Raw genomic sequence first — 19,937 nt, 5'->3', positions numbered from 1 at the left:
CTCTAAGTTGAAAATGACTGAATGGATCATTCCAAAATACATACCAAGTGACTGTGAATATCCTCTATATACCATTAAAAAATAATTAACCAGATAACCAAAAATAAGAAAAGTACAAAGTACAAGTTGAAAAAAAGTATAATTTTCTGTTACATTAAACTGCAACTATTATTAAAACAAACAAAAAACCAGACTGTTTACATATATTTTTGAAATGGTATTTTCACTAACTCATTTGGTACCCATATTGCTATAGTAAGAAAAAAAAACAACCCCATATAAATTTCGAAAATGGTGCCCGCTAATGAAAAATGGGAGGGGGGGGATTGTTCCCTACAAATACAATTACAACTGTACAATTGTTTTATTTCCCATTTTGTGACAACCCTAGCATATTTGCATGTGACAGCGTAAGTACCTACACTTCAAACTTCAAAAATCGTTTATTCAAGTAGGCTTAATAGTAAATTAATAAGCACTTTTGACATGACAAAATATAAGTAAATATTACAATCATTAATAATAATAAAAAAAGAAAAATAATAAAAAACAAAACAATTGGCAACAATTAACAACAAATTAAAAGATAATGTCAAACATACATAAAAGGAATAGGAGTCAGCAGAGTATAATAAAATATAAATATTAAAAGTGCAAAGTTGGACATAAGTCAACTCAGTCCCAGGCATTTTTGTCATTAATATAATCCTTGAAGCTTTACTAATTAATCTACTCTTAATATATTTTTTGAATCTATGCAATGGAAGTTCAGTTACACTACTTGGCAGTTTATTGTAGAACCGTACAGAGTTACCCTTAAAAGAGTTTTTGATCTTTTGCAGCCGTGTAGTTGGCACTGCTAGTTTGTCCTTGTTCCTGGAATTAATGTTATGAATGTCACAATTTCTTTTAAAGTTATCTATATGTTTATGAACATATACAATATTTTCTATTCTTGATGAAGTCATGAGCAAAGTACCGTCAATTTACCCGTTCCTTTATCAGTGCTACCATTCTGACAGCCATTTACTATATAACAACAGCCTGATATCTTCGCGTGTTGGGGCCCAGCAGGGGGACCCTTTAGGTCCATTGATATTTTGCTTGGCCATGCTAAAAGTAATCACATCTTTGGACTCACCCCTGAACGTGTGGTATTTGGATGATGGGACGATTGGGGGTGATCCAAAAACAGTTCTAGATGATGTAAACCAGCTTGTGCCAGCGTTGAAAAGGATCGGTTTGGAGATAAATCCGGGCAAATGCGAGCTCTACTGTTGCGATTCCGCCAATTTTGATACCCTGTCAGGATTTGAGGCAATATTGCCAGGGGTGCGTTGCCTACAGAGGTCAGAATTTTCTCTATTGGGCGCGCCTATATTTCCGGAAGGAGTCGGTTCTGCTCTGGAGGAGAAGAGGTTGGCTTTAAAGCCCAGGCGCACCTCAGCAATCTATCGGCGCACGTCTCGCTAGTTCTTCTGCGGAACTGTTTCGCGATGCCTAGGATTACGTACATTTTGAGAACGTCTCCCACCTGGATGTTTGAGGATGATGTTGCGAAGTTGGATGACACACTGAAGTTAGCGTTAGAGTCTATTTTAAATGTGCATCTGAATGGGACGCAGTGGACGCAGGCTGCTGTTCCGGTGCGTCATGGTGGGCTTGGGATCCGTCGGTGTCGTGAGGTAGGCGTGGTGGCTTTCCTTGCCTCAGCGCATGGGACTTTGGGGCTAGTCACTCGTATATTGTCTTGCAATGGTGGCAATCCCCAAATACCTTCTGCTGCTGAAGCATATCTCAAGTGGTCCTCTATTTGTCATGGTACTGAGCCGCCAAGCAATCCTGCCACTCAAAGAGGTTGGGATGACATATTGTGTAAGAAGGTGGTTACGGATTTGCTGAGCGAGGCAGTCGGCTCTGATTTAGCGCGCCTCAAGACCGCATCTAGGTGTGAGTCAGGAGCATGGCATCATGTATTACCTTCCCCCCAGTTAGGCACGCTGCTGGATAATGATTCTTTAAGGATTGCTGCTGCCTTACGGTTGGGTTCGAAGGTTTGCGAGGTGCATAGATGTATACGTGGAGCCATAGTTCAGGAGGACGGACACCATGGGCTTAGTTGCCAGAGGTGCGCTGGTCGTTTTTCGCGTCACCACGCGATAAATGAGATAGTTCGCAGGGCTTTGGTCTCAGCCAACGTTCCCTGCGTCCTGGAGCCTCCGGGTTTGTCCGTTCGGACGGCAAAAGGCCAGATGGTCTTACGTTGGTTCCTTGGCAGAAGGGCCGGTGCCTCTTATGGGACGCAACGTGTGTTAGCACCTTTACCCCGTCCCATCTGAATCACACCATCAGTACTGCTGGTTCGGCTGCGGAGTATGCGGCCAAACAGAAGCATATAAAGTACTCTGCCTTGGAACCGACGTATGAGTTCATACCGGTGGCGGTGGAGACTGCAGGATCTTGGGGTGCGGAGGCTAAGGAGTTTGTGTGGCAATTGGGTCGGCGACTAAGAGAAAGGGGTGGCGATCCTCGCTCCGGATCGTATCTGGTCCAACAGATCTCCTTGGCAATTCAACGGGGCAACGCTGCCAGTGTCATGGGGACTTTTGGACCGGCTACGGTCCGAAGTGGGGACTTGGCCTAGTTTAATTTAGTGTTTAAGATTGACAAAGCCTGTTGCGGATTATATCATTTGTTAGTAGGTGACGAAGCCTGTAGCTGATTTATTGTTGTAAGCACTTGACGAAGCCTGCGTTGCTAATCATGAACTATGTGTTGTATATAATAAATGATTAATTATATTTTCATAAATATATTGGGAGTATACAGTCAATATATTAATCTCCATGAACTTATTTCTAAGCGACTCTCTAGCACTCATTTTATAAATAAAACGTATGGCGCGCTTTTGCAGTACAAAAATGGCATTGACATCAGCAGCACTACCCCAAAGCAAGATGCCGTATGACATGATGCTATGAAAGTAGGCAAAGTATACCAATCTAGCTGTCTTTTCATCTGTTAGGTGACGTATTTTACATACTGCAAACGCTGCAGAACTGAGCTTGTTTGCGAGAACATTTATGTGGGAACCCCATTGCAGCTTGGCATCCAATGTTAAACCTAGGAATACTGTACTGCTGGTTGGTTCTAATTCCTCATCTTTGATGGTGACAGTCGTTTGTGTAGTTTTGACATTGGTAGTTACGAACCTTATATATTTAGTTTTCTTCCCATTCAACAATAGGTTATTGACACTGAACCATTGAACTATATTTGATATAGCACTGTTTACATGAACGGTGGCATCTTCGTGTCGTTTGACCTTAAAGATGAGAGAAGTATCGTCAGCAAACAGTACTATATCATGATGATCCTTAACTAAATACGGTAAATCATTTATATAAATGAGAAACAGGAAGGGCCCTAATATGGAACCCTGAGGTACGGCCATCGAAACCAGTGACCCAGGGGACCATTTTCCATTCACGTCCACTCTTTGGATTCTCCCATCCAAATAAGATTTTAACAAATTCAGCGCTTGTCCTCTTACGCCATAGAAATAAAGTTATCTAACGAGTGTTTCGTGACTAACGCAGTCGAACGCCTTAGATAAGTCACAAAAAATGCCAATGGCATCATGTGACTCTTCCCAGGCGAAAATATTTTTAACTAATTCTATCCCGGCGTCAATCGTCGATCGACCGCGAGTGAACCCAAATTGCTTATTGTGCATCAAATTGTTATGGTTAAAATGACTTAGTAACTGTGACAATATTAATTTCTCAAAAATTTTGCTTAGTGTAGGCAGAACTGAAATGGGTCTGTAGTTAGTGGGATCAGTGGTAATACCCGTCTTAAATATAGAAGTGATTTTACTCTGCTTCATCAGGTCTGGAAACTCGCCACAGTCGACGCAATTGTTGAATATGACTGCTAAGTGAGGCACTAACGATTCAATTAGGGACTTAACAACGTGAACAGAAACCCCCCAAAGATCACCAGCTTTTTTGACATTAATAGATCGAAATGCCTTAAGTAGTTAGTAACATGTTCAAATTTAAATTCTATTAAACATTTCGGCAATTTTTTTTCTAACTATTCAGCGGCAGACAAACTTGATGAGTTAAGGTGAAAGAAAGAAAGTTTCAAATTCAGTTGCGACATCTGTACTACCTAGTCGGCTCATAAGTTCTGTCATATACATAGTATCAAATAAAATCAAAAGTTTAAGTTTATTCCGTATAATTTGTACAGCGTTTGAAAGCTTATAAACTAGAGAATCTAAATGTATAACATTTATTCAAAATGACCGCCATAATTATCTACACAGGCTTGAAGTCTTCGTGGCTAGTCGTCAATGGATTCACGCACCACTTTCATGTCGATATTGGCCACTGCCGTAGCAAGAGATTTTTTCAGCGAGTCTAGATTTGCATGAGGTTTTGAGCACACCTTTTCCTCTAAATTCTGCCATATTTTATAGTCTAAAGGATTAAGATCTGGGCTAGAGGAGGGCCAATCTTCATGCCGTATAAAGTCGATTTTATTGGAGGCGAGCCAGGCTTGTGTAGACTTTGCCTTATGGGCTGGAGCAGAGTCCTGCTGGAAAACCCAATGCTGGTTTAGAAACATCGTATGGGATAGTGGTTTCACAATATTAGTCAACACCGTGTCTTGGTACACTTTGGCACTAGTTTTTACTCCTTTCTCACAAAAATGCATACTAGTGACGCCCGCATAAGAAACTCCCAGCCAAACCATCACAGATGAAGGGTGATGCCCTCTTTGAATACGGGGAATGCTATTAGACGCTTCTTTACTATTGCGAGCGTACACTCTATCATTTTGTTTATTACAGTTTTCTTCTATGTCAAAAATTTTCTCGTCCGAAAACAGTATACAACGGTGCTTATTTTTAGCGTACTTCTTCAATAAAGCTTTAGATCTTTTAAGCCTTAAAGCTTTAAGCCGACCATTGAGAAGATGGCCAGTTTTTCGTTTATAAGCACGAAGTCTCAGGTCTTGATTAAGCACTCTTTTCACCGTGTTTTTGCTTAAACCCATCTGGAGGGCCATAACTTTTTGTTTCCTAGCGGGATTTCTGGCAATGCGTGCCCTAATTGCTTGTACAACCGCTGGAGTCCTAGCTGTACGCGGACGACCGCTTCTTTTCTTGTCATTTAAACTAGAGACCTCACTGTATCTTTCTATGGTACGATACACAAATCTTAGAGAGAATTTTAAATTTTCAAGTAGCTTAAAAATTTTAGTCGGCGAGTGACCACAACGATATAGTGCAATTATTGCGGTACGGCTATCTTTAAGCGTCCACTCCATGTTGAAGAAAACAGAAAATTGCAAAATTATACTACTCAAATATTTAATAAAGATTCGAAATTCAAATGCAGAACGGTTTTTGTTTTAGGAGTTCCAAATTTAAATTTTAAAGGCCAGTGACAGAACTTATGAGCCGACTAGGTAGATTATATCAGTTTCCTGTTGACATTTAACCGATATTTGGTATTTGTCCTTTTTTTAGGACCAGTCTCCTCATTTATTATTTTCCATTGTCGTTTTAATAACGTCGGAACTGATTTTATCTTATTGCTCAAATAATTACATTTAGCTGTACGACAATTTAATTTGAACCTTTTAGAAAACTGCTTTACATATTCTTTAAATTCATCACCCGTTCTATAGCGCCGTTCCTCGTAAAGTTCATATAGGTACAATTTTTTTCTTTGATTATGCAAGTCTGCAGTAGCCTACTCACTGAAACGGTTAGCACCGCCAACGGCGCCAACCACAACAGATTTACAAGTGAATATTTGATTATACAAGGGCTGTTTGATAAGTAGCCGTTTTCTAAATGTACTAATATCACTGGCCAAAAATATGTATACCACCGTTTTAAGCCATTCTTCAGAGGCGGGAAAATTAAAAAAAAAACAGCACTTTTGTTTTTTTTTTTTCATTTGACAGCTATAGTGGAAGCGTGAACGTGAAATTGTTAAAATGGAGAAATAACAGTATCGGTCTGTAATAAGGTTTCTGTTTTTGGAAGGGAAAACCCGTGATGAGATAAAAGTAAGAATGAAGGCGGTTTACCATGAATGTGCTCCTTCTATGACAACCGTTAGATATTGGTACAATAATGGGTTTAAGCGGGGGAGAACAACCGTCTTTGACGAGGATCGCCCAGGCCGCCCAATTGAGGTGACTACAGACGATATGGTTAAAAAAATTGAAAATATCGTATTAGCCGACCGCCGAATTAAACTTCGAGAAATCGTTGATGCTGTAAACGTTTCAATCGAGCGAGTACAAAACATATTAGAAGGTAAATTGGGCATGAAGAAAGTATCGGCGAGGTGGGTGCCGCGTTTACTCACGGAGGAGCAAAAACGGAACCGAGTGACTACTTCGGAGCAGTGTTTAGCAGTGTTCCAACGTAACCCGAAGGAGTTTCTGCGTCGTTTTGTGACCGTAGACGAAACGTGGGTTCACCACTATACCCCGGAAATGAAGGAGTAGTCAAAGCAGTGGATTTTACCGGGTGAACCTGCCCCAAAGAAGGCAAAAACCATCCCGTCGGCTGGAAAGGTCATGGCCACCGTTTTCTGGGATTCGCAGGGTATTATACATATCGACTACTTAGAAAAGGGGAGAACGATAACAGGGCAGTACTATGCCAATTTATTGGATGAATTTGACGCTGTGTTAAAGGAAAAACGACCCCATTTAAAGAAGAAAAAAGTACTGTTTCATCACGATAACGCCCCAGCTCATTCATCCAGTCGTGATGGCTAAAATTACACAATTACGCTACGAACTATTGCCTCACCCCCCGTATTCTCCAGATTTGGCCCCATGCGATTTCTTTTTGTTTCCCAACCTGAAAAAATGGCTCGGTGGTAAGAGATTTAATGACTTTCCGAAATCATACTTTTTGGATGGTTTATTGAAGCTTGAATATAGGTGGAACAAATGTAAAGACCTAAAAGGTGACTACGTAGAAAAATAAATGCATATTTACAAAAACGACTGACTTTTTTTTCATAAACGGGTACTTATCAAACAACCCTCGTACTCTTTTATGAACATCTTGAAAAATGTATTGTACATGTCATTGGGACCTAATTCAGCAGGCAAAAATGGTAACTGAAGAGCAAGGCTTTTCCTCATTCTCTCCAAACGTTCCGAAGTTACTGGTACAAAGGTAATTCTCTCACTTAAAATACTTAACCCCCGCGTTCAATCAAATGTAATTAATTGACCCAAGTGATCTGATTCCAGTGCACTGATCACATTCTTACTAATGGGAACAATATCAGTAAAAATATTATCAATACAGGTTGCGCTGGTAGGAGTCATGGAATACTGTTCTCATCTATGGGCAGGGGCACCCCAATACCAGCTTCTCCCTCTGGACCGCATCTAGCGAAGAGCGACTCGAATTGTCGACTGCCAGCGTATTTCGGAAAGGCTTGACTCCTTGGCGCTGCGTAGAGATGTGGCCTCGCTCTGCATTTTCTATCGCGTGTATAACGGGGAGTGCTCCGAGGAATTGTTCGGATTAATCCCTGCCGCTTCTTTCCGCCATCGCCCTACGCGACAACATTACCATCCTCACCACTTAGATGGTTGGCAGTCCTCAACTGTGCGTTTCTCTAGAAACTTCCTGCCTCGCACAGCTAAACTGTGGAATGAACTGTCGCCTGCGGTATTTCCGGACCGATATGACCTTCAAACCTTCAAGAAAAGAGCGTATTCCCATCTTAAAGGCCGGCAACGCACTTACAACCCCTCTGGTGTTGCGGGTGTCCATGGGCGGCGGTAATCGCTTACCATCAGGTGATCCGTCTGCTCGTTTGCCTCCTATTTCAAAAAAAAAGACCCTTGTAGGCTCCATAAAGGTATGATTTAATCTGAAAGATTTGAAGAGATTTATCAAGCCAACACTTAAGGAAGAGGTTTCCAAAACATTGATGTTGAAGTCTCCACATACAATTATTTGCTTTTTAACGTGTGATAGTTTTTCCAAAGCTATTTCCATTTTCTTTTGGAATATTTCAAAACTGCCCAAAGGTGGCCTATAAACACAAACGACAACAAACTGCTCCAATTCTACAGCGGCTATTTCGACAATTCTTTCGACAGACAAGGACACAATATCTTTACGTTCTTTGTATTTTAACTGATTGTTTATAATAATTATAGACCCGCCATGTATGGATTTAACTCTACTAAATATACTACCAAGTTGATGGTTGCTGAAATTCAACATTATTTCATTAGAACTTAGCCAGTGTTCGGTAATGCACAATATATCTACATTATTACAATTTAAAAATAACTCAATTTGTAAATCTTTACCTCTAATGCTTTGTATATTTTGATGGACCAAGTTGATGCGACTTACATGATTGGAACCCTTTTTTTTTGTTATTAATCCCTACAATATTAGTATCATTTAACTTATTATTATTATTATGTATGATGCCAGCACTGGAGTCCACTGTTGTCACGTGTTTCAATTTAAAGTAATTGGAACCATTACCAGGTTTGTGCTTCTCTGCTGGAAATTAATAGAATTGCCAGCCGAGTTTTTTCTTGATACATCAAAATAATATGATAGCGTCATAGCTATTTGTCTCCTACAAAAATCATTGAGGTAAAATTTACCTCTGTTCAGGGTGCAAAAAATGCTAACATATTTGCTAGTGTCAATAATATGTATGTTTTTATTATACGCACATAGATTATACATTTGTAAATTTAACTTATACCTTGATTTATTCTCGGTCGGTGACAACTGGTGGCAGTAAGGAAATGAAAACCAGATAATATTTTTAACAAGTCAAGTTAATTCAGTGTCCCTATATTACCTATAAAAATAAGTAATGTTGTATTACTGTGAATGTTTTTGTCTTTCGTCATAAAATTTAAAATATTCTCGCAGCTATTTCCAGGAAAGCAATTACTAGTAACACTTTGTTCCCCAGAATATCTGTGTAGAAGTATGCCAATGTTTTTACCGATCTCATCACATTATACTAGGTGATCAGACAGCTCGTTTAGTTGGCGCTTTAATAAAGAGTTTCGTGACACAACAGACTTAATTTCTGCCTCATTTTCCTCTTGTTCAGCTAATAGTCTATCATATTGAGCTTGTTTACTTTTCAACTCCTCTTGGGTCTTACATAGATTTTGTTGGAGATACATCCTTCTAGTCGTCATTTTTATTATTGTTATCAACTAAAATAATTACAACAATTCATCTGTAGTTTAAATTTTGTGAGGCGTTTTAAAACACTCAATTTGTCGAGAGCGTGTGATTCCGTTCTTAATAGTATTTTATAGTCGTTTGGGAACGTACCCTGATCATGTGTCAATGTCACTTCAGATGTCAGTCTCAACTCTCAATGTCAAACTCAGCTGGCGATTACCGCTGTTTCTATTTTATGTTAATGGACAATTTCTGTTGTTTTAAAAATGTTTCAATGTGTGAGTGCGGTTTTCAAAAGTGCCGTTATTATACTAAATTGTGTTTTGATCCAAATTCACAAATACAGCTCACCATAACGCCTGAGGTTTCTTCATTATGATGCTCGTATATTCTCGTAAGTTTTGCACATAAAATAGAACAATTATTAGGAGCTTAAACATTATTTTATAATTAAATTGAATACACTGGTGATAAACACGACTGTCAAATCTCACGCACACACGCACACGCCACACTGGCGGCGGCATCGCGCGACATCAACGTGGCGCTACTGTAGGGAATAATAATTGTAATACTGTGGTAGTGTAGTGAGGTTAGGTTAGGTTAGTGACGCACCTTCATCTTGCGATGCACCTGGTCGAGCTGCGCGGGCTCGAGGCGCATGCGCTGGGCGATGCGCAGCGGCGGCGTGGAGCCGTCCGTGTGGCGCGGCAGCGTGTCGCCCGCCACGTCCATGCAGCCGCCCACGAAGTGCATCTGCACCGCCGCAGAGTCGTTCTTCAGCGCCAGCAGGCCCTGCCACATCACCGGGTAGCGCTGCCGGGAATAAACAACAAGTCAGTGTGGGAGTAACGAATGGAAGGGATCCTTCTACTAAATCCGCAGTATATCCGCAGTATTTAATTGTCAATTGCATTAACGTTTCGGCCAACACTGGCTCGTAGCATATAAAGCCAGTGCGCAGAAACAAAAACACACACACACACACATAGAGGAAACTGGGGAGGGTTGATCACCCCCTTTTGTTTTTAAACTAAATTTTCTTAATTATTTTCAGTATTGAAAAACTTTTAAGACCTTCAGAATTTATCTATTCATTAATTGATTAGTTGTCAATAATTTAATTTTTTAGAAAAAATACAAATGTTGTCTTAGCAGTTTCTTAGTTTTATTTCTATGAACTCAAAGTTGTTTCTAGTAGGTAAGTTTACCTTCACGTCTAATCTGGGTATTGTAAATTGGTAATATATTGGCACCGCGATAACACATAACTTAGGGCAACGCCATAAGAGACCGTCGAAAACAAAAGAAATGTCTGGTTGAGCTTTAAAGCACACAAAATTACATTATTTCAAAACAGAAGGAAAGTTACCTATTTTTAACGCCGTACGCGTAAGCCTATTCTGCATCTGCATTATATGAGATGAGGAGTCGCAAGATGAAAATATGGTAATTCAATTTTTGTGGGATCATTGCGTACCACGTGGCCTGCCGGTAAAGTTTACACTTTGGCCCGCTGGCCGCCCACATGGCCTGCTGATAAAGCCAATTAAAACTGATGAAAAATCATAGTGGCCTGTGGCACTGGAACTTTTGTGGGCCGCCGGCGTACCATGTGGCCTGCCCATAAAATCTTTAAAAAAATATAGTGGCGTGCTGCACTCGTATGCTTGTGGGCCGCCGGCGGACGACGTGACCCGCTGATAAAGTTACTCAAAAATCATAGTGGCCAACTGTACTCGAAAATTTGTGGGCCGCCGGCGGCCCACGTGGCGCTGAGAGTGTTAATTATTTCAATTCCACCCCGCTTTTGACCCTCTTAAGGGATGAGTTTCGGGATAAAAGCTCTCCTGTCCTTCCCCGGGACTCGATCTCTATACCAAATTTCAACAATTCACTTTTATACGATCCAGTCCCGCTCCGCCGCGGACTCGACCATAGATTACGCTTCAGAGGTATACAATCGGATGCAGCGTGTAGTGTAGGGTGTGTAGTGTAGGTAGAGGCAGGGACGTGTGTTGCGGGGTGTAGTCCAGCGTACATACCCTGAGCAGCATCTGCAGCGAGTCGGCCTCGCGCGGCACCTGGCTGGCGATGGGCGGGCCGGGCGGCGGCGGCAGCGCGCCAGCGCGTCGCGCCGCGCCCCCGCCGACTCCCCCGCCGCCCCCGCCGTGCGCCGGCGGCGGCGAGCGCCCGCAGCCCACGGCGTACACTGCAAACATAGCCACAGACACATTGTACACAAACGAGCACAGCACGACACTTTCCTGACCGCCTGTGCGACACATTCATTCTTTCTTTTGCTACTTGTGTTTAGTAGCAAATGTATGAACTCGCGCTAATCACTCATTCATTCCTTTATAAAACATAGTTTTACATGTCAAAGAACTACTACTGTTTTACTAATCCATGTATAAAGATGAGCGGCACTCGGTGAACTACGAAACTCCAGTAGGCCGAGCACATGATTGGCGCGACAGTAGGTATCTCGCCGCGAGATAGACTACCGGTCTTTTACTAACTGTATGAATTAAAGGGGGACGGGTAGTCTATGTCGCAGCGAGATACTCTCGCGCCAATTATGTGCTAGCCCGGCTGATGCGATAAAAAACGACCGTTTAACGATTTCAGACGATGTGGTGCAACCGACGCTGAGCCGTTTTACTGTATTTTATTTTATTTTTATTTATTAAAAAACATCCACATCATACATATTATAACATACACTAACAACATTTTAAAAGGTAATAAATACTGATATATATGACAATTATGGAGTACATAACATTGACTAAAAGCATCGCAGTGAGATCAAACTTAACCTATAACTTTACAATTAAATCGAAAATCTAAAATTATACTAATTAATTATATTTAATTTTATTATATTTAATTTTATTATTATTTTCTAATCGAATTTAAACTGTTGTGAGACATACTAATATTAAATCATTTTACGGTTTAGACTCACTTGTTTTAGTCACTCGCGCAACACACGGTCGTCGTGAACGCTGCTCGCACTATTAGTGCTTGAGAAAGGAGACCTAGGCTCTCCGAAACATGTCGCGCGAGTGACTAAAACAAGTGAGTCTAAACCGTAAAATGATTTAATATTATTTTCTACCTATTATTTTATTTTTGAATGCTGGTAAGCGGTCATGAAAAATGTCGATGTAATCCCTTTCCATTATAAAGGCATTGTAAGCGGCGCAAACTCGTACCATGGGAGACTGCAGACCGAGATTGGTCCTAGTTACTGGCACCGAGAATGTTTTCGTTATAGGATATTACTGTAACCGGTGATAGGGGTTTTGATCGATAAGACGAGTTGACTTCTAATTTACATCTTTCAAAAAGGTGGCCACTATGGAAATCGTCTGTGATGCCCAATTATTTACAGTCTATCTATACCACAGAACTATATCAAGATAGAAGGACAGAGTGTATGTACCTCGCGTGGCGAAACTAAGACACGGTGTCTCAGTTGCTCGCCGCGAACTTCAGTCTGCTTCCGATCGATGTCTGCTTGCGACGTCAGGTTTTAAAAACAAAATTGTTTGTTGTGCAATAATTAATTGTTCAAACACTACCAATAAAGTTGGAGCAGTCGCGTCTCCGTGTAACGCGAGTGCTCGCGTAGGGAGCATTTTTCCGCCCATAAATTACATGATTTTTTGTTTAATATAATAAACAAATTGCTTTGTAATTATTTTTATGGGATAAAATAAATCAAATACTGTTAGAAAAAGTAACTTTTGGTATAGTTTAATGCTTAATAGTACATAAAAAAATTTTTGGAAATCTTATATCAAAATTTTCGAATTTTAACACGGCCTTTGATTTTACTTACATAAAAAAAAGAAAAATTGTTATTTTTAACAAAATTAAACGTTTTGATTATCTTCTATGTACATTTTAGCAAAACAGTCCTGGTACATGGGGATACAATTTACGTTGCACAGTAACTTTGCACATATATTTTGCTCTTTTCGGATTTCCTACTTTTCTTGGGAGAGGCATAGTGCACATAATGACACAAAACAGGGGATTTGGTTTCTCAATTGTTACTGTAATGTATTCACGTTAGATCGTTTGATTATATATATGCCATATAATGGTATGCACATTATTGAACATAGCTAGAGGAATTTCTTTCAAAAAGGTTCGTCACAAATTCGCAATAATATGTGCTTAGTATTTTCAAGAAAAAAATATAAATGAGAATAAATTAAACATCGTTATCTATTATTTTTACTTTGTTTATATCGAAACAATATTACCTAAACTTAATAATAACTAAATATTTAGACTTAAGAAAAAAAAACCGACCCCAATTTTACTTACGTGAGTAGGTAGTCGCGCCGTGAGCAATTTGCCGCCAAACGCGACACAGCGGCAACAACATTTGCTTCCTGCAGTGACCCATGCACGAAATTTCTCCAAATTTGGAAAATAGTGAGGCAGAGAACGGGAGGGCAGCTACTAGGACGCATGGCCTTGACAAACGAACAGTTTTCAAGTAATCACAGTTTTTTCGCCGCGGACGGCAAAATGCTCATAGCGCGAGCACTCTAGGGTTAATGGAGGTATTTCCTTTCATAGGTGAGTACAATTTGTCCTTAAATATCTGTTATTAATTAAAAAACTATTTATTTCATTATTTTCATCAAAACAGTAGCGGGCGATTGTGTGCCTACGCTAGCTTTCCATTGCGGCTTTAATTTGACGAGCCAGACTTGGCGTGCGTTCAAAACCAGCGATGTAAAAATAAGCTATTCAAACTGTCGCGTACACGCTCATGGCCGATTTCTCATTTTTTCTGTCAAAAGTAAGACTAGTGCTGTACACTGCGATTTTCTTACTCGATTATTAAAATCGATTTTGAAAACAGACGAAATGATAATTACGTTCTTATATTATTATGCAGCTATATAATGTACGTAGTGCAAAGTAAATATTATTGACAAACAGGTTATGGTTACTTCTATATTGCAATTTTGTTTGTTTCCTACAAAGAGCAGCCGGATGTGTTCTATACATTTCCACGAATACACCTTTACTGGCCCATCAAAGTACCGACGAGTAATCAGTACAGCTTATCCGACTATTTTTTTTTATTTTATACCACGTCGGTGGCAATGAAGCATACGGCCCGCCTGATGGTAAGCAGTTACCGTAGCCTATGAACGCCTGCAACACCGGAGATATACTACTAATGTATACGGACTATTGATGTAGTGATGATGTCAAATGATGAAAAGGTACACATTTACATTTATTATTTTAAAAAATGTGCGTGCGTGCGTGTGTGTGGTATATCTTGTCTTATTAATATTACTATTTTAGCAATAGAACGTCGTGGCTCCGTTGAATCGTCAACGTGAATTATCATTTCCTCTGTTGAAAATAATTATCATTTCTTCTGTCGGTTCTTATCGATATTTTAGAATCGATGCCGTGTTCTAATCGATCTGTGAATCGATGCTTTTGAATCGTTTCGCGCGGCTTATGTTTCTCATCACTAAATTACGCTCCTGACGTCAAAGTACCTACGCAAAATGTTACACGCTCGGTCTCCCTACAAATTGCCGAGCTCTTTCCTTCTATCTTGATATAGTTTTGTGATCTATACATATGGAGGACCTATAAGATTGTTCTACATAATGTACACAACAAACCACTTGACTCGATCATATGACATAGGCTATAGTGGCTATACTATTATTTTAGGTTTTGCCGTTTAATTTAATATAAATTATATCATATAATTACTGTCACATATGACTTTCCAAAAATGTTCTACCTACTTCATTTCGTGAAGAAACATTTTTTTTTCATAGGAGGCAAACGAGCAGATGGATCACATCAATACAAACCTACATTGGTTGTATATTAAAAGCCCAGTGAAACAGTGCACAATAGACGTAAAATACTCACTGATATGTCGGTCGGCGGGCGACGGCGAGTGCGCGGGGCGCGGCACGCGCGCGGATGGCGGTCGCCGCAGCTCCAGCGGCGGCGTCGGCGCCTCCGACACGTCCGCCTCCAGCACCCTGCACCCACACACAGATTACAGCGCGCTCGAGTGCAACCCCACACCCCACACCGCCCACACGCCACGCCCGTATTGAACGGATGTCTACACTCTGAACTTAAGCCTACTAAGCTGTACAGTAAAAACGTAATCTTAGGATTAAAATCTAATCTTAGGATTAGCATTAATTTATTATTTCAATTTTCTAGTTTTATTTGTACCATATAATTTGGAGTTTCGTGTTCCAAAATTCAAGCCTATAAAAATACACAGTAATTCGAGTAAGCGTTACCTTGGATACTGAGAGGGCGTGGGCCGAGTGTCTTGTGCCTGCGCAACTCTGAAGTGTTGTTGGTACATCTGGTAATGTTGGGGCGAGAAGTGCGGATACATTCCGTCGCTCTGCAAATAACCAACCATAACTTTAGAACCACACGTTATTACGCAGACATTAATGCAAATAACCATCGCATGTACATCGAACAATATAAAAAAAAACAACAATTAATACTACCCGAGTGACATATAACGTCACTCACGTATTTAAAGATACAGAACAAACTAGCAAGTATGCTTTGATAAAACAATATTTAATTTTATTTATTTTCCAGATATCGATTATAATTTCAATCTAAGGATTCAAACGAAAATAAGAACAAACATTTGAATTAAAAGCTAAAACAAGTTTAGTCAACATCCAACTTCGTAAAAGTTCAATATTAAACTACTACAAATATATGTGCTCCATTATGTCTTTGGCACCTACTTTATGAGTTTTACTTAGAAACGTGTCTGTGTTTAGTATAAATAATGATAAATATAGTCAAACAAATATATTATGTTTATCAACAAGTGTAAGTAGGTGTAAAAGCGCATAAATTAGTTACATTAGGGTATACCGGGGTAACTGGAGAAGTATGTTGGTGAGCAGGCGGAGGGCTTCTAACTAAATCGGCGGACTATCCCGAGCAGCATGAACAAAATTACAGTTATAAGCCACCTAATTATTATACATAATTGCTCTAAAGTGATCATCATCATCATAAAACAATATTCATAAAACTTAACCAGAAATACAATAAGGAACGGCAACGACCAGGAATTCACCGCTACCGGCCATACGAAACCAGAGGGCGAACCATTTCAATTCGTTCTTTTGCCTCTATCGCTCGAATATGCAATAGCGATAGAGGCCGGTAACGAAATTTCGATTGTTTAGATTTCGAAATTTGGGTTGTTTTTTAATCAGGTTAGATGTGTAGTTACTACATACCAGCGCGCACAGGTTGTTTGCAGAAATCGCGAAGCGTCTGGTTGACGTAACTGGTGACCGAAGAGCTGGCGGCTTCCTCGCGCAACGTATCAGCATTGCGATACCGCGAGGAAATGCCGCCAGCATCCTTGGTACATACAATGCCTCAACGGCCTATTTTAGATTTAAGCTAGTTATTAATTTCGTTTAGTAGTTCCACTGTAAATATCTCGTATGTAAATAAATTGATTTACTATGATTGTACTTTCTGGATAAGAGTTACAAATATGTGCCATTTTCAACCAAAAGGGTACTTATTGTCGCTTGTCAGTAAGGCGCTATTTCCTTTTGGTTGAAAACGTCACATATAATGAAAAACCAATAATTATCATATATCATATAATACCTAACTAACAACTAATAAGGCGGGACATTCCTATAGGTAGGGGAACTCACCAAAGCTATTTGTCCCTGTGGACTGATGGTCGGCACGCAGGTGATGGTGCCTCGGGAAGCGGCTCCTTCAAAAAATTAACAAATTATTACAAATTTTCATGAAATGGTTAAGAAACTTTAAAACTTCTGAACAGATGTCTGATTACTATTAATCGCTGATTAATCATATGTTTGTGATTGACAGATGGTTTTACGAGTATATGCTATTAATTAACTTGCAAAGTTTTAACTATGTAAGTAGTCTTCAAGATCTGCTACTACTACTACTAGCACTACTATCTATTTATTTCTCAATGACTTTTTGGTATCCGGTTGTGCTAAAATTTGGCATAATTATGTAAGTCTGATGACAATGCAATATTTTTAACCATAGAGATGATCGGAACTGTAAAAAAAATTAACGCTACCCCATAGAGTTCGGACTCGTTCGAATTATCTTGACCTTGACTTGATAATGTGTTAGTTAGTGCCGTGGCTACCCCCCAAAAAGAGGGGGAGGGTATTTATTAGACGAATGTGCTACCACCAGCTCAACGCACTCGTGAAGAAGGTCCAGAAAGAGCTCAGCGACCACGCAGCAACGAGTTGGGAGAGTCACATCGCGTCCTTAGACGGTGACGTCCCCTCAATTCACCGGCAACTCGGCACGACGCGGGACTCGACTCGCCCGCTCAAGGACTCCAACGGCTAACCCAGATACAAGGCGGAAGACAGGGCGGAGATCTTCGCCGAGTGTCTGAGCAGGCAGTTCCAGCCGAATCCAGTCCAGGACCACGCACACCACCTCGAAGTCACACTTCATCTGGAGAGGTTCCTCGAGCAGCCGCTGGGAACGGAGGAGGACCCGGTCTTCTTTTCACCCGGCCAAGTGCATCGAACTCTCCGTCGCTGCAAACCCAGGAAAGCCCCGGGCCCCGACCAGATCCCGAACACGGCACTAAGTCACCTGCCACAGCGCTCCATCGTGGAGGTGACCAGGGACCGGCCTGCTATCCCTTATCGGTTTTATAAGGGTATTGCATAAGGCTTAACTCACCATACCCTTTGCCAGACGAAACCCTTTGTTTTGCTTTTAAAAACCCTTATATAAAGCTACCACATTTGAGTAATCGGTAGCCCATCCCAAATACCCTTACAAACCCCTTATCATCCGCTCACCAACACCTTGCATATTTATATTGCTTATAAGGGTTAGCCTTGTAAAGGGCTTCCCTTTTAGCGTATAAGCGTCCTAATTTAAGTCGTCTACCTTGTTCATAAAGCACACATTACTTCGAATCCGAGCGATCGTCGGCGGCGACGGCGGCGTTCTTTGACTAGGCACGTATTTTATTTCCTTTTCTTACACTACAGTAGATATATACCAATCCTGTCTCTTTCACGCAAAGGGAAACCTTTATAAAAAGCGCTTAAAGATAAGGGTAACCCTTATTAAGGGCTAGCCTTATTTTTGGTTAGCTTTTCGGTAAGGGTTAGTCAAAGGTAAGGGTATGAATGGGCTTGCAGTTCAAAAGGGAAAGTCTTTCAATGTGTTAGCCGTGTTTAAGTGTCGCCCATTGAAAGGGTTTTATCGCGGAAAGGGTTGTCCGGACCCTGGAGGTGACCCGCCTGTTTAACGGGATCATGCGCTCGGTCAACGTGGAAACTTGGTCGGGTGATAATGCTGTCAAAACCAGGAAAAGACAGAGGGAGACCGGAGAGTTATCGTCCGATCACCCTGCGCAGCACCCTCTCCAAAGTGTTCGAACGGCTCTTGCTGAGCCGTCTCTAGCCCGTGAGAAACGACGACTTACAAAGAGGCCTGAAATGGCAGCACCTGGACGACTTCATCAGCCACCTAACGACCAGAATGTTCGAACGCGCCGACCATTTTCGACACCCCCACCTACAGGGCATTGCGCCGCTGCATGCACGCCCACCGGACAACTGCCGTCCGCGCCAGCTCCCCAGGGCACTGGTGCGAGAACCTAAGCCCGACTGCAGCTGAAGGCCCCATATACCACGCAGCAGCAGACAGGCCAACGAACAAGAAGAAAAAAATGCCATGGAAGGCCAGTACCCATGGCCAGCCTGACATTTCAAGAAGTCACAGCCCAATGTAAAGGGCACAGAAGAGACCCACCTGTAGTCACAGGTGGCGATTAGAGACCGCCAAAAATCCCCAAAGGGATGGGAAGGCATCTCATACTTCCCCACGAGGAAGCATGAAGGAAGTAGCTGGTGCTACCACTACGGTTAACAGTTGACCACTTACCAGGGTGGTGTAAAGGCGGCGCGGCCTGCGGCGGCTTGGCGGGCAGGTGCGGCGCCGCCTGCGGCAGGTGCGCGCCGCGCGGCAGGCTCGCCACGTTGCCGTAGCGGGCCCGCAGCCCCGCGCCCTCGCCCTCGCCGGCCCTGCAATTTAGCGCATATGTTACACAAACTGCATCACTATTAATCTTTCAAAATCAACATGTCCACCCCATTACCGGGTATCCGGTTTATGTTATCTTAAACGGATTAGTCATTTAGTCATTTATTCCATATTGCATTGTCATGTACATAATAAGGTGTTACATTTTATATAGCCAGTTCATGACACCCTGTAAGGGCACACAATAGTACAGTTTTTCTACTCTATTAATTCTAATTTACACATTGTAATTAAGGTAACATAATAAAATTAACATATAACATCAGTGGTTTAGTAACCTATTAGTTAGTCTCATAAATTAATTTAGTAATTTCAACAATAGCAACGTCAACAATGCACCGATACAATAATTTCTGATTGAATTAACTTGTCAAATTATTATAATTATTATTTATTTAATGAATGTCAATTAATATTAAAGTGATGGCAGCAATATGTCAAGTTAACAGTCTTACACTAATTCGGTGTCATATTTATCTAACGTATTATCTTCCAGGAATGATTCGACTGTGTAATAACAATTTTCTATTAATAGGCTTTTCAGTTTAGA

At 41.0% G+C, this 19,937-nt stretch overlaps 2 protein-coding genes across 7 annotated transcripts in view; one reads left to right on the top strand and one right to left on the bottom strand.

Annotated features, from left to right (window-relative positions):
• LOC134746624 (protein split ends) overlaps positions 1-19,937 on the bottom strand; it is a 179,252-nt gene that overhangs the window by 5,112 nt on the left and 154,203 nt on the right. For 3 of the 6 annotated variants that reach the window (XM_063681052.1, XM_063681057.1, XM_063681054.1), the window contains 7 exons: positions 19,229-19,368; positions 16,975-17,039; positions 16,154-16,225; positions 15,559-15,668; positions 15,170-15,285; positions 11,278-11,444; positions 9,848-10,048 (listed from right to left, as the gene is read on the bottom strand). In XM_063681052.1, the coding sequence (XP_063537122.1) occupies positions 9,848-10,048; positions 11,278-11,444; positions 15,170-15,285; positions 15,559-15,668; positions 16,154-16,225; positions 16,975-17,039; positions 19,229-19,368 (871 nt within the window). The remainder of the gene's footprint in view (positions 1-9,847; positions 10,049-11,277; positions 11,445-15,169; positions 15,286-15,558; positions 15,669-16,153; positions 16,226-16,974; positions 17,040-19,228; positions 19,369-19,937) is intronic. The other 3 variants (XM_063681056.1, XM_063681058.1, XM_063681053.1) reach the window with 2 other exon arrangements.
• Positions 19,865-19,937, top strand: part of LOC134746681 (transcription initiation factor TFIID subunit 11) — a 198,677-nt gene continuing 198,604 nt past the window's right edge. The window contains exon 1 of the mRNA XM_063681194.1: positions 19,865-19,869. The gene's annotated coding sequence lies outside the window, so the exon portion shown is untranslated. The remainder of the gene's footprint in view (positions 19,870-19,937) is intronic.

This window comes from Cydia strobilella, chromosome 13 (genome assembly GCF_947568885.1).
Source record: "Cydia strobilella chromosome 13, ilCydStro3.1, whole genome shotgun sequence".
Lineage (NCBI taxonomy): Eukaryota > Metazoa > Arthropoda > Insecta > Lepidoptera > Tortricidae > Cydia > Cydia strobilella.
This window is presented reverse-complemented; position numbering and strand designations above follow the sequence as displayed.